The sequence below is a fragment of the Amphiprion ocellaris genome, chromosome 5 (assembly GCF_022539595.1).
Source record: "Amphiprion ocellaris isolate individual 3 ecotype Okinawa chromosome 5, ASM2253959v1, whole genome shotgun sequence".
Classification (NCBI taxonomy): Eukaryota; Metazoa; Chordata; class Actinopteri; family Pomacentridae; genus Amphiprion; species Amphiprion ocellaris.
Window position 1 is genome coordinate 17008449 of NC_072770.1, and position 24056 is coordinate 17032504.

Here is a 24056-nt window from a genome sequence, read left to right on the forward strand (position 1 = left end):
CTTGACAACATAAGCTGGGCTCACTCTCTCTGTCTAAATCAAAGGTCCCACCATGCAGGGATTGACTTTTGTTCTTGGCAGCACGAAAAAAGAGAAAACTTTATGATGTCTATTTCCCTCTGGTTTTATTTGACTCCGGTTTTGTTGTGTGGAAAGTGTGTGTGTTGTCTGTTTGCAGCGCTGGGACTTGCTACTGTATGCTGGTGAGACATTTGTTTGGTTTATTTGCTAGATTGACAGATGGTTCGTGTATGTTGGCTGTTTCTTCAGCTCATTTAATTGAAAAGTCATTTTCTCCTGCCAAATGTCTGCAGGAGAAACAAATGAAAGAGGAGGAAAAGAGGAAAACATGCCTGCTTGGTCTGCTGTGTGTTGTCGTAGTGCTCTTGACTGTTTTTAATATCTTATGTGGCATCTAGAGGGTTTATTGGTTGGTTTTCAGAGATGGGGGGAAATAACCTTGGTCACTCATGTTGCTATGCTACTGTGAAAATAATGAAAACACCACACATAGAGACTTCTGGATCCATGTTGCATGGAACATCTTCAGGAGCAAGTTAGTGGCAATGCAGAGAACTTTTAACAAAATACTGACCTCTGGTGGAAAACTGCAGTAAAAGAGTTCTGTTCACAGCAATACTATACAGTCACTGTACATAACATTCATTAAGGAAGGCATCAGTGTGTGACATAAATAAAGTGCACATGGCACTTTGCCTAAATTCTCATATTTACTCACAGTCCACAGCATGAGAACAAATGTATAAACAAATAAATATTTAATTACACTATCTCAAAGACATTTAGTCAGAAATACAAGCAATATGGTGATTTCCTTCACAACGTTGTGTTCAACATTTGGGCTTCTAGAAGTTTGATCCAAAATATACAGTACAATCACTACACTGCAAAAGAATTAAAAGCAAATTCAGGAATGTCAGCATAAACATATATACACATGGGCTTCGGGACTGTAACAGAACACTACAGCTCTTGCAGGTAGTACAAGAAAAAGCATTAAATGTGTGAGATGTGGTTACCTATTTAGCCCTTGCTTGTAACCAGATCTCACTCATTGGAAAACTGCTTTTGGCAAATCTGAACAAACTCAGTCATTGTTAGTTGGGTTGTCAACTTGTAGGCTGATTTAAGAAAACAGGTTTTTTGTTTACAAGCCAGTACAACCGATTAGATGCATCATGACAATATTTGTTACCAGTTAAAAAATACAAAACTACATGTCTATCAAACTTTAAAGATGCTGTTTTGAGCTTACTGCTGCCATCCGATATTGTGCGTTATCAGAAGGGTCTAATTGTGGATCTCAAATCTGGGGAACATCAGGCTCTACAAGCCAATTCTAAAGACGTTTGCATGCATCACTTCCTTTTATGCTTCTAAATTAGAGGAGCTAATGTTCTAATGGTCCCAAATATACAGCTTTGGTCTATCCTGTTGGTCCTGCTGGTCACCTCTGGTTTGTTTCCCTGAATATTTATGTGTGAGCTCTTTTCTGTTCCTCAAAATTAATGTAACAGCCAGAAACTTAATTTGGAATATTGTATGGAGGGAAGAATATGTTGTTGCACATCATATACAGTCCATGGATGTATAGGCAGTAATGTTACTTTTTATAGTGAGTGCAGCACTTTCCAGTGTTACAGGATATTCTTATTTCTGCACAGAGATTAGTTCAAAAAACTGTTCAAAAGCCTCAGTTTGTATATCTTTAGTCAGCAGAGGTGTGCAACATTGCAAATCAATTTCTCTTGTTTTGTTTTTATTTTGCATCCTATGTTGTCTATTACACTTCTTTTAACATAAACTATATCATATTGATGCACCTGGTTACATCATCGGTGATGTTTCCTGTTTTGGGTCTTTCAAGTTCATACATCACCCAGCTGACCCAGCAGGTGTTAATAAAGCTCCAGCTTATGTCCAGGTAGCGCTGCACCCACAAGTATCTACTACATAACATATTGATATATCTCATAATACAGCTATTAATGTCGCTCCGGCAGGTGTGAAAGGTTTGTATTGATGTTTATTATTTATGTTCTTTAGGTGTCACTGAGTGTAATTCTGGATTTTGCAGGATACACCTACTCATGTCCTGTTTGCTCACAGATGATTGTGTGTCAGATTCTTTCCTTTGACTTTATTAAATACCTGCAGCATCACACAGCAGCAGGAAATGCTTCTTTACACACGTGGCACAGAAGTTATAATGTCATTAACACAGGATCTGATGATATATAATGTTCTTGTTGCTCTAAACATCAGACAGGTCAGCTGTTCCCTATATATTCCAGGTTTATACGGTCGAGTTATTTGTATCAAAGCTTCTCTGGATGAATTCTGAGCTCCATCAGAGCTAAAAGACATGTTTATTAAGATAAGCCTGTCATTACGCTCTCCTCCCCCCTGATGTCTGACTGATGATTACACCCTCGCATCCTGTTTTAATGTATCATCTGCAGTTTTTGTATATGATCTTTTAAACTGCAGTAATGGCTCTCTACCCACTCATTCAGACTGAAAAGTGGTCTTATTAGCCCAAAATAACTGCCTGGGATTGTTACCAAGATGGCTGCCAAGTGGTGAGGCTTCCATTTAAGGACTTTGACAGAACTTCTTCAGAGTCAACTAATTCTAGTGTCCTGTTAATGATTAGTTACTTTGTGGTATGGTGATTTTGTCACTGGTATCAATCAGTAACATGTTTTCTTTATTTAATGCATATATTCTGATGGCACTATATGATTTCTCAAGCACATGCTGACACCAGCAGATAAGTGGGATCCTTAATGTGCTTGACATGGTTTTAAAAGGCTAACATTAATGTTAGCTTTTTCAACAGCTCTCCAACGCTTTCAACACTAGATGGCTTTTCACTGCAGGAACTTGAAGCAGGCACAAGGTACCACAAAAGTTTACGAGGACAGCACCATAATAACATTTTCAGGCTCTCTGTTTCCATTTGCAGTGAAGGATCCAACAGCTTTGACAGCAAAGTTAAATCAGAGTGCACTAAAACAAACAGTAGCTACAGGACATAACTCTAGTGCTATGAGCTCACAGAACATAAAACAATTGAAGGTTTGTTCTGTTCACCTATATGGTGAAACTGCAACGGCATGAGGATATTGTGAGGGCAGAAAAATGGCAGTTGTTGTCCTCCCCAAGTTTAATCAATCAGCATTTTCCTTCTCTGAGTTTAGCCAATCAGTATTGAGACCAGCACACCTGTGTTTCAGGGCTACTCAGAAGTACCTACCCCGATGTTTGTACTTTTTCTACCCCAAAAATGGCCCAAAAAGAGGCTCTCTGATGCAATTCTTGTGGTCTAAACACACTCAAATTTTCGAGCCACCCTGAAATGGCCCGTAAACTCCTGCAGTGGTCTATCACACAGCATGAGCCTGGCTGTAGTTTTTATAATGATGAATATTTCTAGTTTATTTTAATCTCCTCTCTTCCCTTTGGCTCACAGACCCTGTGATCCCCCAGACGTGAGGTCTAGTTCAACCCTCTTGGCTAATCCAGCTGAAAGCGTCTCACTATCAATTTCATGCACTCAAACAAAAGCCATCATCTCTGTTTCAGATCCTTTGAGGTAAAAGACACCGGTGTGACATGGCAGAGGTTTTTGTGTGCTCTTGCTGTTAGCACCAATACCAGTTTACAGTCGAGAGAGTAGGAGATTTTGGATCAGGAAGAGATTGAACCTGAGTCTTCAACATCTGTAGAGTCGTACTCATCGGCGGACTCTGTCAGGGCAGGGTAGGGCCGTGGTTGGTCCAGGTTGACGTAGGTGACATTAAGACTGATGTAGTGTTCTCCTTCCAGGCCAGATAAGATGGTGGAGACGGCCGACACCAGTGTAGCAAAACTGGGCCTCAACTCTGGATCGGGGTCCCAGCACTGGAGCATAATGCTATATCTGGAAAAACATTGGTGCAGTCTGACTGAGATATCACTTTAGACATTCCCAGAGATTAAAGACAGAGCAGGCATACCATTAGTGAGGGTTAAGGGATTTTTAAAACATTACACATTTACAGTCTTCTTACACAGGTGTTTTAACCTATTGTGCCGGAATAATCATCCTTTAAGGACTCCATACAGACTATGTTCTAAAAATCAACAAGTCATTGAAAAACTTGGAGAATTCAGGATATGCTTATTTTCTGTGCAGCAAACATGTATCAGGAGAGAGCAGTTAGCTTAGCATAAAGACTAGAAAAAGAAACCCCACAGTCCACCAGCACTTCTGAAGCTCACATGTGGCCGGTTGGTGTGCAAGCAGTGATGGAAATAGTCACGCACATAATCTTTGTAATGTGACAAAATGTTTCTACCCCTGTACAGGATAAACAAACAACACAGAGCATGTTGATTAGTGACATATAGAAGTGCTGGTAGGCAGATTTTGTCACCTTTGGTATTAGCTATAGTGAGCCAATTGCCTAATAGCACTAGTCTCATGTTGAAAGGACAGACATATCAGTGGTATTCACATTCTCCTCAAACTTTCACCGAGCAAGAAAGTAAGTGTATTACCCAACAAGTGTAATTACCCATAATGTCCTAGCTGTAGGTGGCTACATGACTGCCTTTGTGACACTTTCCATGGGCCGAAGTCAAAGTCAGATGTGTGACAAGGGTTATGAATGGTTGATTTATTCTCCATCACTCTTAAGGTTGGTGAGCAAAAGCTTACTGTCCAAGGGATTTATCATTAAAATGGAAAAAGTGAAGTGTGAAGTGTGACAGGAAAGAAGCACCATACATATTAACTCCAAAATGGCATTGCTTAACCATGTTGGAATACAGAGTAGTGGACAATTCACGTATTTGCTGCTACTGAGTGACCATTTGAACATCTTGCTATCACTATTTGGACTTTGTGCCAGAATCCTCTTCTCTTCTGTCTTGTAGCTATAAATCTGTACTACTTTTACAAAAGTATAAATAGTCATCCTGAAACAATCCTTAATTCTGTGCAGTTACGCAACTGATACATGTTCGTAAACAATACCATCACTTACAAAAACTTCTCATGTGAATCGACAGTGGTGGTTATATAATGCTATAATTTCTGCTACTTACAAAGGGTCAGGGCAGTACTGCGGCTGGGGAAGCCTCCTGCCCTTCATTAAGTAATGTGTTATGTCATATGGGTCCACTTCTGGGTATGGGCTGGCTCCTCTGGTCAGCATCTCCCACATCAGAACTCCAAAGGACCACTGCATCAGGAGAGCCAAAAGTTAGACAAGAATATTATGCTATTAGATGTCTTTGAATGCAAACAATGTAATAGAACCAAAGTATAATACTGTTCAGATCTTGAATGTTGCAAGACTAATACATTATACATTGAACTCCACAGCTAAAAACTTTGTAAACAGTGCTGTGACTGTCATTGTCCTGTCATGAATTTTTATATACACACCACATCTGACTTGGAGGTGAATTTCTGTGTTTGCAGACTCTCGATGGCCATCCACTTCACAGGCAGTTTGGCCTTCCTGTGGTCTTGAACACTGTAATATTCCTTATCAAAAACATCTCTGGCCATGCCAAAGTCCGCCACCTTCACGGTATACGACTCGTCCAGCCTACAGGCGGAAAAAGCAAGACGATGTCAACTTAATGAGTGCCATGAAAGAGAAATTCAGGTGGAATGGCGGTGAATAAATGGCTGATTTGTCTGCATATTTTGGTGCTCACATGCAATTGCGTGCGGCGAGATCTCTGTGCACAAACTTCTTCTGAGCCAAATACTCCATCCCCTTGGCAACCTGCAGCCCGAAGCCAATCAGATCCTTGACAGTGGGGTTCTAAACAAGCCCCGCAAACACATGGCAAAAAACACTGCATTAAAACGAATCTGAATATTAAACAGTCAAACAGATTGTAGGTGACAGATGGTTGTAAATAAATCAGGTGATGAATTTCCACTGTTTTAATGCGGCTGTCACACCCTCTTCTCGCAGCGTATGAAGTGCCGCAGGTCCCCATGTTTCATGTACGGCAGCACCACTAGAGGGAGCCCCTCCTGTGGCAGCAGGATGCCGAGCAGAGACAACACATTGCTGTGGTGGAAACCCTTCATTATGATGCCTTCCTTCAGAAACTGCTCCACCTCCTCAACGTCTGTTATTCCTGATGACACATACACAGGTAAAGATTATTTCAAATGGGCAGTGAAATTGCAATTTTGAAGAGAATTATGGATACACTGGCAAGGTGTTCCACAGCAGAGGCTTTCTGATGGTTCTCAAGAAGCAGACGATACTCAGCTATTCAAAGACTTGACAGCACAGTGGATTTCTCTGTTGGTGGAGTCTGTGAAGTAGCCATGATAGACAGTACCAAAATGGCCTGTGGGTTAAAACAGACAGAAAGAAGGGCTGTTACCGTTCCCTTAAAATACAAAATAGTTTAGGTTCCAAAACAAGTTCTTTTCCTTAAGATGCAGACAGAGGGATTTCCTACCCTTCCCTATGATCCGATGATGCTGAACAATAAGCATCTCAGCAGGAATAAGAACATCCTTCACCTCCTCCAGCAGCTCTGGCCTAAAACTGGAGATAGAGATCTTTTCTGCAGGCATGAGGGGAGTGAGGGTTGGATCTATACTACCTGCAGCATAGGCCAGGCTGGGGAACACCACGGGTCCTACCAGAGGGGTTGGAGGATTCAGGGATACTACTGGTAAAAGTCCACATGGAGAGGGTTATTAAGAAGAGTTGTGAAGGTGTTTGTGCCAGAAAGAAATTAACAGTGAGCAACATTAAGGAGGAGAGTATTATATGTGTGCTTAGCTGGACAGTCACCTCTTCTGTAGTCTCCAATAGGCGACAGCTCCACGTTATTTGTTCCAGAGCGGTTAGCACTGTGGGACAAACGCGTCTCTACCATGGAAGCTGAAAAATATTTCACAACACTTTTTTTAATCATCAACCCCAGAAGAAGAACACATGTACATCCTATGCAAAACTTGAGATGTTCTAGTTGAAAGACTAGTTCATCCCAAGTTGCCTCCCACTTCCGGCAGCAGTTGCATAAACAAGTCTGATCAAGGTCCATGCAACAGAGAGGAGGAGCGCTCACCTTTCTTCTTCTTCCTCAAGTGCTTCATTACAACAAACGCCAGCACCGCCCCGGCAACCAGAGCAGCCAGGATGCCCAGAACAATCCCCACCATGTAGTGGTTGCTGACTCTCACCACTGTGCCAACGTTGTGGACCTGCCCATTGATGGAGATCTAGAGAAGAGAGTCGATCACACACAATGAAGCATTATTGTCTTTGCAGATGTATTACTGCAGACAGTGCTTTTTCTTGTTATGTTCCAGGAAAGCATACATTTCTAAGTTTCAAACTGGATATTCTGTCATATAATAACTTTTAAGGTCTGAATCCTGTATGTGAGTCAAAATCTACTTTTTATGAGCTCAACTGTATAATTTAAAATTGAGGAGTAAGTTAAATGTTGATCTGTGGTAGCAGCAGCGTAATTTTAACAATTTGAAGGTTGAGTTACAGTTATGGGTGCTTTTTTCAATCCTGCATTGGTTAATAGTTTGCTCAAAATTAATTTCAAAAGGTGACTAGTTTTTAGAACAAAATTAATTTCCAGTTTGGTAAATGCATTTATGATATTTGCCTGTACGTTGTGAAGCTAAATATGAAGCTACGTTCAGCAGTTGCTTAGCTTTGCTTAGCAAAAAGACCGGAGATCTTAGACTGTGTATAAAAGATGGACGTAGCCAGCATGACATCACTCACTGATATGTGAACTATGCTCCTGAAGCCTCAAATCTGGAATTTGATCCTTGGCATCATTTTTTATTATTATTATTTGAAACCAGCAATGATGAATGACAGGTGGATCTGACTGAGAACTTGAGGACACTATGCAGGTCAATATGATAGTGACAACAAGGTGACCACACTTCAATGCCTACCTTACTTTATCATCCATTTTTTTCTCATCCATTTTACTACAAAATGGATGATAAATTACAAAATTACCATCATGCTGTTTTGAATGAAACTTGAAACTAGCGATTGAAAGCATAAACACATTAGGAAAATGTTTACTGAGTTAATAAATCAACTGAGAAGTTAGGTCATTTTCTCACAGACTTGTATACAATCAGACTTAATTTTGCAACCAGAGGAGTCGCCTTTTGCTGGTGTTAAATAGAATGCAGGTGTAAGGCACTTTTGAGTTGGCTTCACTTTCAAACTAGAAGGGTACTTTGATCATTTATATACAGTGTATGCTGGAAACAACTGAGAGCAGTTTGCCTGGTTCTGGCACCATTAAAGCTTACTAACACAAATCTAGTTTGTTCAAGCCACACAGACAATGACACATTGTTCTTTTGCTGGCTTTAGGTGCTGGATTTCTTCTTGTCCAGGCTTCCTTGAGTCTTATCTCCATGTCTTAACCCAAGTAAACTTCAGAGGTGGTCTCAGAATTATCATGCAGAAGTGAGAGTTGTGTCGTTTTTCTCATATTGCTGATGGTGAGAATTAACTATACGCATACACTACAGCTTAGAAGGGTAGCATATATTACTGAGCTTGCTGTGAGACCAGACCAGCTACAGGTCCAGTAAATCCTGTGTTTATGTGTAGAAAATGAAAATGTGGAATTTATTTTAAAATATGTTCCATCACAGTGGTGCAGCAGTTAGCACTGTTGCCCCACAGCAGAAGGTTCTTAGTTTGAACCCTACTGGTCAGCTGGGGTATTTCTGTGTCGATTTTGCATGTTCTAGATGCTCTGGCTTCCTCTCCGAGATGTGCACAGTAGGTTAACTGGTGAAACTGAGCGTGCACGGTTGTCTGTCTCTTTGGCTTAGCAGTGTGATGATCTTGCTCACTGTCAGCTGAAATAGGTTCAAGCCCCCTATGACCCTCTACAGGATTAAGCCGATATAGATAACAGATGGATGGATGGAATACGCTCCATCTGACAAATTACCTTGAGAAACTTAAACTAAAACATAGGATGATATCTGCCTATTGTCTCTAGCTAAATATAGTTAGCTACCAGAAGTACAGGAGTGACTTGCCAGACAGGTGACCCAGACAACATCATGTTCCATGTTAACTGAAGGTAAATCAGTCTTTAATCTCATTTTTACATCCAGTCTCACCAACCTTTACTGGGAGTCCCTCGCTGGGAATAGTCATGTTTTTGGGGATCCTGCAGGTTATCTCATTATCCAGGACTTTAGCATCACAATCAACACCGGCCACCGTCATTATAATGGTCATACAGGAGCTCACCAGGTTCAGCTTTTGATGCTGTGAAATCAGGGCTCAAATCCATTTATGAGACATTTAAAATAATAAACCCACATGGATTTCTATCAGTAATTAAATGCAAATAACTTCACAACTTACATGTAGTGACACTTCATCAAACCCAGGGTACAAATTTAGTACATGTCCCTCAGTTTCAAACGGTATGGGCTCGCCGTAGGGGTGATAGGAGAACTCTTTGTTCCAGAGACCTAATGCTCCGTCCATGTCAAACGACAGCTCCCCTTCCTCAGTCTCATCTCTGTGAAACACAGGAGTGACGCATTCCATCCTTGTGGGCAGGGACTTGCCTATGCACTCCTGGAACAAAACAGTGTAATAACACTTTTAATAATTACTGCTACATGCAGGATAATATGAGCATATCACCGTAAAGGGAAATCAAGTAATTCTACTAATGTGTGAAAAAATGCATTTCAATGTATCTGCTTTGATTGATGATGAACAGTGTACCCTTGTCACTGGTTTCAGGTGGCTCTCATTGGGTTTAAAGCGGATGATGGTGCGATAAACAGAGTCCAGGTTCTGTCCTTCAATCACAATCTTTGAACCCCTACAAGAGGCATGTTTACATTGTCATAAACAGAAAATAACATATTTTCCTATGATAAAGGTAAGAAAAAGATCCAAAAGTGTACTCTAAATACTATTTTTCCCATTTTATCCACTCTATCTTGATAAAACAGGCTGATTTCCAGGTCAAAATATACACACATAACAACTGTTTTTGCTAAGATCTCCATTGAATACCTGTCAAAGCTACAGTCAGGCAGAACAGCTGTAATCTTCGGGTTTTCTTTGTAGTAAAACACCTTTGTAGTGAGGACAGGAGACTTGTCGATGAAAACACTCAGAGGAACATCCCTCACCTCTGAGATGGGCTGGGACAGACAGATGATGGAAGACACGTTGCCTTTGGGCTTTGTGACTCTGCGGAGAGAAGGAGATAAATTACACACCACAGCAGACAAACTGCAGCAAATCAAAAGGCTCTATTCTTAAAAATGTATTTTATGTGATCATAGGATTTACAGGAGAAATTAGCTTAGTGGTGAGTCACTCTTTTACTCCTTAGCATGAAGCTTATAAACCATACTTGCTCTCCAAACAAGCTGGAACAAGTTTGCCTAACAGGTCATGGCAATAAAAACGTTGTGAGTAGCTTCTCATCTTCCAGATCTCTAGAAAGTAGGGCAACTAAGTAAACCTGTAATCATACACTAAAATTGAGGTAAACGGGATGTAAACAGCTAAAGAAATGTATTTCCAGACCTCTTGATAGGGCAGGGCACATCATTCAGAGTGACTTTCCTGGTCTTTCCAGCGTTCAAGTGAGGCCCAGTCACTGTGATGAGCGTTCCCCCAACGCGAGGCCCATAGTTGGGCTGGATTTCCGTGATGTTGGGAATCTGGAGGGACAGTTTTTCATTATTTTGGTAAAGCAAACACATTTGGAATAAAAGATTTTAATACACAGTGGATGAAATGAAAGAATATTTTCAGATTCTGTAATGATCACAAAAATAGCAAAGATTACCACAAACGTGAACCCTGGCATTTCCGCCTTCCCGTCAATAGAGTAGCGGCCCTCCACCTTGCCCTCATGGACCTCCACTGTAATGTTGACTGGCTTGGACAGCTCAGTGACCCCAGAGCGAATCTTACACACGAGGCTGGAGTACAGCACAAGAAAACACTTGTGTCAGCATTACTGTGGCAAATACTGCTCCAGCTACACCAGTGACAATTTCATTTCATGGTGGATTAAGACTGTCGGACAGCAGCAGAGGGACAAAATTTCCATTTACTTCAGTGGGTTACCTTTGCTTCTGCTGCTGCTGCTTTTATGTCAGATCAATCCACTGCTTGTGTTTGACTTCATGGAATTTTTTTTTTTTTTTTTTGGTAATTAGCGAATGTGAAATTGTGACAGTCAACATGGTACAAAAAAACTTTTAAATATCCGCATGTTAGCATTTTCATGGTTATTTTTTAAGAATGCATTGGACATATTATCTTTTAGCTCAAAGCATTGCACACACACCAAATTGTGGTGGCAGTTTAAATTTTGGAATTGTGTTTTTGCATTGATGTTTGAAGGAGAGTTTAATATTCCCATTAACAGCACCATGAATGGATAAGATCAGAATGCAGCAAATCTGTTCTGTTTTCTCAAATTACAAGATTTTATTTCCTTCTTCTAGCGCAAAAAAAAAAAACAACTTCAGAGTGAATTTTCCACAACATGACTATGGTATGAACAGATTGTACTTCAGATGGAATCCTAAAAGTGACTCACTGCGTGTTGTTGCTCTTGGCTGAAAGCACAGTACAAGCCGTCTGTCCCAGTCGGACCTGATGGGTTCTGGAGGTGATGGCGGGTCTTATGGGCGACTGGAACTCCCATCCACACACCGTCAGCTCTGTTTGACCATCAGGGGGAGCAGTCCGTGGAAAGAACTGTGTCAATGAAGCAGAATGTATAGTACCACCTTGAAACTGAACATTTTTATTAGTTGCACAAAGACATGCTCATATCCTGGATTACAGACCAAACCTCACCCCAGTGATCCCAGGAGGGCAGGACTCGTTCCTCCAGCGGCTGTGACACTCGCTCTCCCACGAACAAACTCCAGAACACCAACCACAGCCCATGAACTTTGGGGCCATCAGGCACATAGCGCAAGTCATGAAGTGTTGACAGCCCGGTCCTCTCTGAGGCACCTGAATCATCTGACAAAATAACTAATTAAATCCCACATTGTCATTTGCTTTCTCTCAATAATGTGATTCAAAGCAGATGGCGTGAGAAATGTTCCTCTTGTCCCTTCTCAGTGAAATCCGTCCGTTTACTGCACATTGAGTTTCACAACCAACTCATATCTCCCATGTTGAAACTGCATTCTTCATCTTTAGTAATGTTATGCTAACATCATTCAGACTTTATTTATTGATATATAGCATTTTTCATACATATGCCTCACAGCTAGAAAATACCCAGTTTTCACCGGGTTCTCCGTGTTCCTCCCACAGTCCAAAAACATGCTGAGGTTAATTGGTGATTCTAAATTGTCTGTAGGTGTGTATGTGAGTGTGTTTGTTTGTCTCTATGTGTGATAGACTGGTGACCTGTCCAGGGTGTCACCTGCATTCTCCTTAAGTTAACTGGGACAGACTCCAGCCCCCCAGTGACCCTAATAAGCATTAAGTGGTGTATAGATAATGGATGGATGGATTTTTCATACAAATACAATGCAAAAGTGGAATAAAACAGTACAAACAACCTCCCACCCCCAAAATCATATCAAAAATAAAGGACTCTACAGCACAGGGATTGAGGAACTGAGGAAACACTGTACAATTTAACATGTGAGCACACACCAGAAGAGACAAAATGAATTAAATGAAATGAGATAGGTAAATAAATAAAATATCTGTTGTTAAAATAAAGCTAGAAAGAGACAGAAATAGAAGTAAAAGATTATAGAAACAGAACAAGAAATGATAAAAAATTAAGTAATCTATCTATCTATCTATCTGTCTGTCTGTCTGTCTGTCTGTCTGTCTGTCTGTCTGTCTGTCTGTCTGTCTGTCTGTCTGTCTGTCTATCTATCTATCTATCTATCTATCTATCTATCTATCTATCTAGCTATCTAGCTATCTATCTATCTATCTATCTAATATTAATATAAAACCCATTTAAATTCCACAGAAATGACATAATTTACTACTTAATAATTGATTCCTTCCATGCAGAAGGACCAGTAAACTGATACTGGCCTCATTCAGCACCAGGCTATTTAACTGCTCACCTGAACAGCTCCTAGTGCTGAAATTAGGTCTGCAAACCACACCAGTTTAATAACAAAATCACAAAAATACTATTTAAATTGAGCTGAACATGTAAAACAATTTAAACTGAATTGACCACGTCTCATCTCTTCAGTTTGCACTCTACAGCAATATCATAAAAAAACGAAAATGAACTAAGCATAACCAAAATAATCACTTGACACATCAGCTGGGCATCTTTCACACTTTAGTATTTATTAATTATTGTTATTTGCACAGTTCTGAAAGATTTTAACAAAAGTGTTTTCTTAGAGGGAATGTCTTAGACTGCAGCCTATCCTAACCACAGAAATTAAAAGATTATGAACTTGCTGAGTCCAGAGGAGTTTAATTTCCCAGGGTAGCAGTCCTGCCTTCCCACCGGAGCACCAGGAGACCCATGTGATTACCGATCCACTATCAGCCTCTAATATCCATCCTGCCCCAGACTACAGAGTCATATCAAGTTTATCGATTTTCTCCAGCCACTAATTCATTCTCAGGGTCACATGGGTCACGCTGTATCCGAGCATGCTCCAGGCAGAAGGCAGGAAAACACCCACACTGGCCTCCAGAGCATCACAGGGTCACAGACAGATAATCTGTCACGTTCACCAAGTCATTTGTAATTGTAATGTAACCTCAAAGAAATATCTTTAAAGAGTGAGAGGAAAGTTCACAACCACCATAAGTTCCTGTCATCAGCTTAAAAAACTTCCCATAGTCTCATTTAGATTGAGTGTAAAGGGACTGTACCTTGTCTCCAACCACAAAGAGAAGATACTCTGAAGAGTACACTGCAGCAATGGAGGAAACTCTCTGGTTCTCTACCAAGGAGTAGTTGGCAAAGATAACAGGGCTGGATCTTGTCAGTACAAGCTGCCAAAATGACACAACAAATGATTAGTAGCAGATACCAATTAAAAAAAAAAAAAAGCCCTGCGTCTTTTGAATGATGCTGTATACCTGTAGCAGGCGTCCGGTTGAGGTGCCAATGTGGGCGACAGTTTTGTTCTCAATGGTTGTGACCAGCAGAGAGGTGAGCAGGACGTCGGTCATCTGCCTGTTGAAGAGGTCAACTCGGTAGTAGGGCTTGGACACCATGGTGGGATGGTCTCTGCAGGTGGCGTTGTTCTCCATGCTCTAGTAGCAAGGCCACAGGCAGCAAAGGAAACAGTAAACAAGAACGTGAGGCGGTCAGTTGTATTTAAGCTAGTAGTGCAAAGAGTGTCAGTGTAGCTCGTGATTAATGGAAAAGTCATAGACAACAGTCCAAACTCATGAATTAGCTGAGAAAACTCAACAATCTCAACACTAGGTCCTTTATTTAAGCTTTTTTTCAATGAAGTTTGCTCAGTAGTCATTGGGCTTTGTTTGCAGAAAAGGCTAGTAAGTGGTCCATGAGTCACATTTTTGTGCAATTCCTATTAATGGCTAAAGAGTGAATTTTCATGCTTAACTTATTAGCCAGCATTCAACAAATCCATCCTCATGACAGCTGAGTATACAAACTCCATCTGCTGCTGAAGGCCGTGTGCAGAAGGTTTAAGGCTACTAAGTGCAAGCTGAGTTTTGGCTAATCAGTTAGATTCATGGTTTGAGTGGTTTAGTAGCAGAAAATGTAAAAAAAAAAAAAAAGAGAGAGAGAACAGCTGTTTTTGATGCCTTATACAAAAAGAAAACTTGCCCGTTCTCATTTTACATGACTAATTCACAAGAGAAGTCTGTGTGGTTGAACATACTTTACTCGAATTTTAGGATTCTTGATACATTGAGTGCTTATTAACTATTATTGCTGTCATGCAAGTTTCACATAAGCACAGCAAATAAAGGAGAGAAATACTGTAAAACGTGACAGATTTGACTGTAATAACGAGCGCAACACCATTTGTATAGAAAGGACGATGTTGGCCAAAAACAGGTACTCTGTCAGATGTATCTTGCCATTGTTGTCACCACACAAAGCAACACTCATAATTAGTTTGAGCATCTAAATCAGCACCACAAAGCTCTGTATGAGGAGTGATAATCATCTAAAGCACACAGATTGCTTTGCCTGTGATACATATTAGAGAGCTTCCAAATAGCTTTTTTTCAGCTTTTGAAAAAATATATATATTTTTATGTTTCTGATGCAGATGCACTCACATACCAGATCACTTTTATCATTTAGAATGATTAATCCTTTTAAAGAGAATCATTCAAGTGTTTTTTCAATCTGCAAAATATATCGCCGAAAAACAAAATGTCAGAATGTTTTTTTCAAATATCACGCAACCCTAGTAAAAAGGTTTTATTTCTACATTAACAACAACACAGTCCATCTATAGTAAGTCAGCAGACTTATAACAGAAGGCACAGTAAGAGCAGGTATTCTTGTCACTCTAACACATCTCCACGTGGTTTAAGCTATGATTTGTGTTTGTTCACATGCCCTGCAGAGTCCCAAATTCTAGGAAAATATTTGAAAATTTACAGACGTAGTAAGACAGGCCCAGGCACTGGTCGCCACAGCGACAACGAGAAACAAAGTCCCAGGCGCACCAGAGGCGTGTCACGATAATATGATTATTCCATAATATAAGAGGCTGTGATAGATGATTATATGCTGCGTTACTGACAGAAGGATTGCCCTGTAGCTACAGACACAGCAGGGTGGATCCCTGTTTGAATAAAGGGAGTGTTTAAGGAAACAGTGGATTGCATCTCTGCAACCAAGATGTAGAACAAAAAAAAATACTCATAGTTTTCTTGGCGGTGTTGCATTTTCCAATTTAAGTGGGCCCTAAACACACATTGGAATCCTTGAATCTTTCTCCGTCCGGTGTGATGATGTGACAAAGAAAAGACAAACAACAAACAGCATCGCTACTGACCGAAGTCATTCACTCCCAAATCTCAGAGGAGGACCATAATACCTTGGATTTAAACTGGTTTCCGCAACACTAAACCTCAGCTTCAACTGACATCCAGTTAAAACACTTCACTATTTGAAAAGATTAAGGACAGAAACTGCACTTAATCAACCTAGTTAAGGAAATGTATGCAAGAAAAAAAGGCCAAGATACTAATTAACAACCAAAAAACAATGTTAACATTAAACACTTGTAAATGATAATAGGACCAAGTGCGAACTAGAACATCAGTAGAAATATTTATGAAAATATTTAATATATTAAATGAAAAACAGATATTATTTAACCAACCGATCTTCTAAATAATTCAGTAACATGTTAAAATCTGAGCAGCATAATATCTGTGACATACACATGATTTTTTTGGCAGTGTAGGTGTTTTGACCTGCTGAGAAATGGAAGAAGCAGGATTTCAGAATATTGGACAGTCCCGCTGGCAGGTTATTCAACATTCAGACCAGCAGCCAAAAGCAGCAGAAGACGCCTGAGGAGAAAAGTTCACCAGACCAAGAGAGGAGAGTGTTCCTCTGAAGGCAAACTAGCATCTAAAGTAGGCTGTGTTCCCCCAAACTTTATGAAACAACTTCATCCCAAACTGCAATCAGCTGAATTAAAACCAGCTTTAATTATTCAACCTATTCAGCCTCACAGTGTTTTCGATGAAACATTCAGTCATGGGAATTTATTAAGTTCTCAAACTTTAGGATTTACTTTTAGCAAGTAAGGAATAGGAAGTCATCCCACAACCCCTGGCCTTCACCCAAACAGGCGGCAGTGTATAATTTAACACACAACAAAAGAGTATTATGGGAAATATGCATGCGATCTGGAAATAAACCAATATTTTCCCCATGTGAAATAACAAGAAACCAATGCTATAATATCATTTAAAAATATATGCTTAAATGCAGCTACATGGCCTTAAAAGGACAAAGAACAAACTGACACCAGGCAGAAATGACGCAAGTTTTTTTTTTTTAGATTAACTTTTTAAAGGAACCTTTTTCCTGGCAGCCTTGTGAAATTGAGTCAACAGATGCAGAAAACAAGTGACAACCCGCCTCACTCCCACCTGGCCTCCATCCAGTTCTCATTCCACCAGTTCCTTCTGAATAATGATGTCTTCTTCTATAATTATTTTTCCATCCAAAAAGCAATTTGTATCCCTTGTTTTCTTGGATGTAACAGTGAGTGCACACTGACTGCTAATTCAGTGGTTCTGCTTGCATTCCTGTGCCAAATGGAGCGCAAATTCCCTTAATGTTACCTCTCAGAAACACTAAAAAGTGTCCTTTTCATAGGTGCATCATCTAGAAGATCTGACACATAATGGAGAAAGTAACTCATCACTTCTGATTAAACAGGAATTTTTAAAAAGGCCAAATGTTTAGTGATAGACCCATTAGTGGGCCGATTAATCAGCTGGTTTTGGCCTTTTTGACATAATCTTCACTGACTTGTTCAACGAGGTGATAAATAAAAAATGTCTGCAGACTTGAAATACCACATTAGGTTTGTGTTAAGTTGCACATTAGCAAGCGACCTTGCAAAACAAGCACTTAAGAAGAGCAAATGCATGTGACAGCTGGAAATTATCACAGTACAGTGTGTGCACGATGCATTTAGTACAACATCAATATGTTCATCAAACCAGTAATAGGAGATGATGGAATCTGCTGTTGTTTAGTGTACGACATGATGTCAGCGTACTATACCTTCCTACTCTTTAAAAGTCAGAATCCTTCACTGCAAAACCCATATAGTGTGACTACTAGCATGTGTGGAAAATCTTTTTCAGTCGAATGACCGCAAAGGTTCAGACAGTGATTTTATTGTGTTTATGCTTTCATCAGTTAAATCAGTTAGTTTCATCACTTTTAGAACTTCACCATCACTTTACCACTTCTTGGTTAAAGCTTATCTTTGGGGGGAAAACTTCTACCTGCTTGTTGATCAGAGTTAGATCCAATGATCATGCTTGCCAGCTGAAAATGAAGCTACAACCAGCAGACAGTTAGTTTGGTGTGAATACTGGGAGGAAAGGGGGAAAAGGCTGGGCTAGGTCTGGGACACGGTGCAAAAAAACACAATCGGCAGATATCCAAACATCCATCCACTATCTATAACTGCTTTACTCTGTGTGTGCAGATGTTTGAATTAAGCTGCTTTGCATATTTTACAAGATGTCAGACTGTTCCCTTTATGTTTTTTGTGTCTGGAGCACACATGAACGGGTCCATGAGAATACTTTTGATGTTTTCTGTGTTAAGTGAGTTCTAAATCTGAAAGGGAGTGTCGTGTTGCTGAAGTGCACCTTTTCTTAATTGGCCACATACAACTAAATTTACTTTTTTATTTACCTGCCTGGCTCCATCTTGAAGAAAACGAGACTGTGAGTTTTCCAGGTAAATAAACATCATATTATTCAGGTGTGTGTTTGTAGACTGATCTCTCACCTCATGTGGACAGCTCTCACAGGGCTGGAAATGGCAGAGCCCCCTGGAGAGCTGCTCAGGTCCAGACTCGCAGCAATCATCCACCCCATCAACGATTGCTTTGTTCACGTTGTCCATGGGGAAGGCGCACAGGGCCGAGTCGTGCTCCGTGATCCCGTTGTCATCGGTGACGGCGAACACCCCGTAGAGGATGTCGTCCTCCTCCTCCGCCCCCAGCTCCTCTGCCAGCTCCCGGCCCGCCCTGCCAAAATGGGCGGCCTGGACCACGTTGTACACAACATCCTTATAGGGTTCACTGGCGACATTCCTCCTCCTGCGTTTTGGCTCAAAGCGACACTCCAGGATCACTTCGCGGTACCTCTTCATCTCCCATTCATTCCGCGGGAGGCGTCCCAGACGAGTCTGAAATGGGGACGAGTCCAGGTCTGGGCTTTCTCTCTGCACTGAGAGGAAGTAGACAAACTCCTGAGTGAAAAAACTGTACACGTATTCAATGTGGTACGTCCTCCGCAGGCTGGGGAGGACAGTCAGGCATCGCACGTCGTTGTAGAAACCATCTTCTGTAGCCAGCGGTCGACGAACTGATATAGACTTCCTGCCATAACGCTGGGTCACACTGTCATTGACGGTGGTAGCAACAAAGAAGTAGACAGTGTGACCCTCCTCCACCATGGTGACTTTGGTACCAAGAGAACTCGCAACACAGTCGGGACAGTAAGCAGCAGAGTTTGAATCCTTTCTGAACAAACACTTAGAGAGAGAAGGCGGCTCTCCATCTGGGTTCAGCTGGTGGAAATAGCACACACCATACTGAGAACTTCCACAGGAATATAAATACATAAAGAGAGTATCCAGCAGCAACACTTGATTGTTTGTGTCCTCTAGAAAGTTGGTATCCCTATCAATGTCGCACAATTTGCATATGTGACAGTCTGGGCTTCCCACTGGCCCGGTGCGCAGCTCCCACACCTTCTCCAAGCTCCTGTTGATGGCTTCAATCACATTCTGAGATGCCACGTACACTTCCTGGTAAAAGGAGTTGTTGACTATGTTCTGGATGGGGCCCCGGGCCTGGAAGAAGGGCATTGTGTACACCACAGAGAAGTTGACGGGGCTGGGGGCCAGTGAGGGGCAGTTGGCCAAAGCGAAGGCTAGCAGAGTCTGGAGCCAGACACATGTCCCCCACTGTGTGGTCCAGTGGACCATCTCCACTCTGGGGTGCAGGGAGGGCAACAGCACAGATGACGTGGGGTTACCTCCAGGTCTGATGTCTGGGCAAAAACATCCTTAACACCAGACACTGACACCTGTATGAAAGAAACAAAGTCTCTAAATCATTCACAAGTTATCATCTGCAACACAAATATGGTAAAGAACACTTAATTACTTGCACAGAATTGAGCAACAAGATGCCATGTGTGTCTAACATAAATCTTTTAACTTAACATAAAGACTGAAGGACAAAACTGGCCAGTTGGGCTTTGTGCAAAGTTAACAAAATCCACTGACAAGCTTCTAAAGGAGCAGCTTCTTGCATTACCATCAAGTTAGAAGTCATCAAACTTAAAATCCAGGCAGTATATATATCAGGTTTAGAAAGTGCCTTGTGCATAATAGGGATAGACTGAATATCAATCTGGCTGATTATCGTAGACGATATTTGGCATTTTTCAGAATATTGGTATCTTTATTTTTTTTAATCACTTATTGACTATCTGATAAATAAAATATGCTGCAGGTCTGATGCAGCTTCCTCTCAGAAATGTCTCTCAAGCAGAGACTACAGAAACTGAACAAGAAACACAAGCCGTTGAGACAAACCAGGAAATTGGCTACTCTGGCTAAGGCTATGCTAACAGCTAGCAGTACCCTGAAACAGAGTCTGAAAAACAATAATTAGTAAGGATTTAGGATATGTACCTTAGTGGGGGATAAAAGTGATAGAACAGTGAAAGATTAAGAAAAAGATAGGTACAGCAAACTTAACTTCAGGAGACAAACTGATCAATCTCAGTCGATCCCACATAAACAGAGGAGATCGTCCTAATCTAATCACTTGGGTTTTTATTTTACAAATTCAGTTATAGTCACGATTAACAATGAAGAAGCCTTGTTATGAATAACAGGTTCTCTGCTATCACATGCTAATAAAACATAACATTTATTGTATATCGGTTCCAAATACCGGTTTTCTGCCTTTCTAGATTACCAATAGTTTTCAGAAAACCCAATCTCTGGTGCATAACCTCCTGTGAAGCTGCAAACTGTAACTTTTACAGTGTGTTTTTTGTATAGATTAAACGAGATATATCATGTTAGCCGCCAGCATCAGATATGAAAGTTTTATCAATTTTCTCATCAAACTCTGAGCAAGAAACCAAATAAAAATATTTCCTAAAATTCCAAACTATTCTTTTAGCTAAATGTTCACTTTGACGTGTTTTTTCAATGCCTTCAAATACATCTGACTTTCTTCCAGCTGTAAAGGATTAAGCTTAAATGACAATCCGTGAACAAAAGCGTACTTTGATCTTGCTATTTGTATATCGTGACTTATTGTGGCAATAGTTTTTGATAATATTAGACTTCTAAATGATTTAGATTTTGAGCTTTTTGAAGCCTGTTGGAAAACGTTACAATCAGCAGCAGCTTATCACAAATAGGTATTCTTTTATTGAAATGGTGCTAACTGTGTGTGTGCATTTGCTACTGAAAAATCTATATTTCACTACTTAATTATGATCTGCACTGAATCCTAATAGATCTGAGGCAACAAATATTATCATCTTGGTTGAGTCTGATCATAAAAGCATAAATGGTCATCAAATAAAAGCTTCCTCTGACTCACCACAGACCCTGAGAGGAAATGTTTAGATAATTGAACAGCGAGCTGCGTGGGTAGTGCTCAGCATAGCAAGACGTAAATAAAACGTTTATTACTGTGACATCCTGCGCAGGTCATTCATATCTGTCTGGTCATGTTTATTCTGGCTAATCCAAAGATGAACTCTCCAAATAAGTCATGTTTTATGCAAGAGATCTGAGGGCAACAAGCCAAGTTAATGACCTTTGCTCAATTTAAATCCACCAAATTTAGCCAACCTAAATTTTCCCCAGCTCATCCGGATCAATCTCCACACAACAACCAGCTAAATGTTTTTCAAACTGCGAGCCTCGTCTCCATCATGAACAGACGTTGTCGGATGGATCATTAACCAGACACATCACAGTCGGGCTGTATTCAAGAACACTGGCCTCTCTACTTTGCATTCCTGTCACAACCGCTACGTGCCTTTCAGGGGGAAAGATGTGCATGGACGGATGGTCATGAGATGACATGTACCTTTTATATTCCCAGGTGAAGAAGAAACCAATCGTTTGCTCATGCCTGAGAATGTCATCAGCGTGTTTTATTTAACAGCAGGGAAACTTCAGTTTGACCAAGTATATTTAAAGTAAAACAATGCTTGTTCTTTCTGAAGCAGTAGTATGGAAAGCTTTGAATGTCTTTGCATCAATAATTCATAGAAGGCTACTGATCTCCTGTTACATTTTAACATCTGGCACTCCATGTGAAACTGAGGTGAAAGGTAGAGGACATGGTCGCACATAGTAATGGCACTGATTGACTTTCTTCATGTTCGTGGTTAATAAAGCAAATGGTTGAAATTGAGTTTCCGCTCATTGTGCTATTTACAGGCCAGCATGAAGGTTTCTGAATCAGTGTATCCCCTCATTTAACTCTTACAACAATGACCTGTTGATTGTCTATAAGAGGGATTCAAGCGTACTACAGACCACTAAATACAACCGCTTCGTTACATTAGCGCCTTGCTCACCGGCTCTTTGGTGGCATTTAATTAGAGCAGAAGATGAAAGAGCTCCTCTCTGTCTTTAATCAATGCACATACATCGTAACCTGCTGTGCAGACAGTCAACAGTCAAAATATATTGTACCCAAGGGACACATTGATTTAGTGGCAGGAAATGCATCCCAACCCAGTACAAAACCACCAGAACCCTTCTGTGTTGATGTCTGCATTTAAGAAAGACCTTAATTCTTAGACTTCATTCTTTAAAACAATCAGAGAATCAACCAGATGGCCAAGTCAGCATGGTTCAAGCTGAATTGTGCAGCATCATGTTCAGCCTGCGTTTCTTATCATTTCAGTAAAGATTTTTTTTTAAAAAATCTTATCTCCACATTCACGCTGCTGTTTCCTTATTGTGACAGTCTGCCTGAACTTCATTGGAGTCATGCCAGTGCACATTGGCTTCAGTCCAAGTTTTCATTTGATTCCTGCAACTGAAAGAGAACCTGAAAGATCAGCTGGGGCAGCACCTTCCTCTGCCAGTCAATATGAACCATTATCAGTGTTAGGAATTACACTTAAATCCACTCATAAATTTAAACTAAGATTGTGTCACTCTCGCATTATGAATTTAATTTATGACACTGGAACTTCCCCTTTAAATTACCCTCCTGTAATTAACTTTTTTAAAAAAATGAGACATACAAATTTTTAAAGGCTTTTGACTGCTCTTTGTTTTCTTCTTATTTTGGTATTATATATTTATTTTATTTTAGAAATTGATTTTGGAAGTTGCTATGCTGTTTTGCCTTGTTTTAGTATTTTATTTTGCTTCACAAGTTGATTTTAAACCTTCATTCTATGTGTTTTGCATATTTTTCTGTAGCTGCTGGACTGATAACTTGTACAACACTGTGATCATCTCAGGTTGTTTGAAAGTTGCTGTATGATTAAACTTGATTTAAGTTGTTATACTGAGTGTTATAAGTGATCACTCACATCATGTCAGAACAAACTGCGGCACAGTTTCACTACAACCTGGACTGTAAGTAAATGGTTTAATTAAAAATAAACACACAATATATCCCTTTTAATATCCTGTTTTCTGGTTTTCATTGTAAATACTGATAGTATGTTTGTTATGGACCTGTCTATTACCAGAGTCAGCTGGGAGAAGCTCTGGCCTTCTAATAGATAAAACGGATATAATTACTGAATGGATGTTAATACGGCGAGTACTTTTCCCTTTTCTTTCCATAATTTCTCGAAAGAAGCGGCTGTGATTGAGAATGAGAGCTCACCTGTGCAGGTTAGTTACTGTCCTCTTCAAGGAAACTGTCAGCTCTGCTCCTGGTTTGACTCTAAAACAGCGCACAGATGGACTTCTGGATCTTTGCTCCGGCTGATTCAAGATTACGCGATCATGTCACAAGTTAAAGCCTGCCTGTCCTCTCAAAGCGCCGGAACATGTGAAATGTTGCTGTCGGATTTAACTTTAACTTCCAGTCTGAGTCGGATCTGTTCTCTGTTCGCTCCTCCCACTCACCGCCTCTCAGCAGCACAGAGCCAATTAACCACATTGTGTTCGTTTACACACCTTTTATTCCGATATGATGCCATAATGACTGTGAATTTTCAGAAACGAGTTTCATTTATGTGGCTGCTTTCCCTCTAATAACTTAGAGGTCACCC

At 40.5% G+C, this 24056-nt stretch overlaps 1 protein-coding gene across 3 annotated transcripts; it reads right to left on the bottom strand.

Annotated features, from left to right (window-relative positions):
- Positions 1–513: 513 nt before the first annotated feature.
- Positions 514–23881, bottom strand: mst1rb (macrophage stimulating 1 receptor b). Of its 3 annotated transcripts, none has more exons than XM_055010448.1 (21): positions 23666–23881; positions 18553–19859; positions 14148–14324; positions 13938–14060; positions 11913–12074; positions 11650–11810; positions 10888–11023; positions 10623–10759; positions 10101–10280; positions 9804–9903; positions 9432–9650; positions 9186–9332; positions 7123–7276; positions 6846–6935; positions 6505–6720; positions 6310–6390; positions 5990–6171; positions 5737–5846; positions 5459–5624; positions 5116–5252; positions 514–3946 (listed from the first exon to the last, which is right to left on the bottom strand). In XM_055010448.1, exons 2-21 carry the CDS (start codon positions 19756–19758, stop codon positions 3715–3717), a joined length of 4116 nt encoding a protein of 1371 aa, XP_054866423.1. In that variant the 5' UTR covers positions 19759–19859; positions 23666–23881; the 3' UTR covers positions 514–3714. The 3 variants fall into 3 exon arrangements, with proteins under 3 accessions (XP_054866423.1, XP_035807863.2, XP_023134106.2); XM_035951970.2 differs by having other exon boundaries at positions 6505–6717; positions 11913–12083; XM_023278338.3 differs by having other exon boundaries at positions 11913–12083; positions 23666–23880.
- Between the last annotated feature and the right edge of the window lie 175 nt (positions 23882–24056).

What these genes read in the sequence shown, in the direction of transcription:
- mst1rb (XM_023278338.3), bottom strand. Translation starts at nt 19,758, where the DNA reads ATGGTCCACTGGACCACACAGTGGGGGACATGTGTCTGGCTCCAGACT. An exon ending in GCGAGGGACTCCCAGTAAAG is followed by an intron (nt 7,277 to 9,185) that starts GTTGGTGAGACT and finishes TCTCTTCTCTAG; the next exon opens with ATCTCCATCAATGGGCAGGT. An exon ending in TCACCTCCAAGTCAGATGTG is followed by an intron (nt 5,253 to 5,458) that starts GTGTGTATATAA and finishes CTCCTGATGCAG; the next exon opens with TGGTCCTTTGGAGTTCTGAT.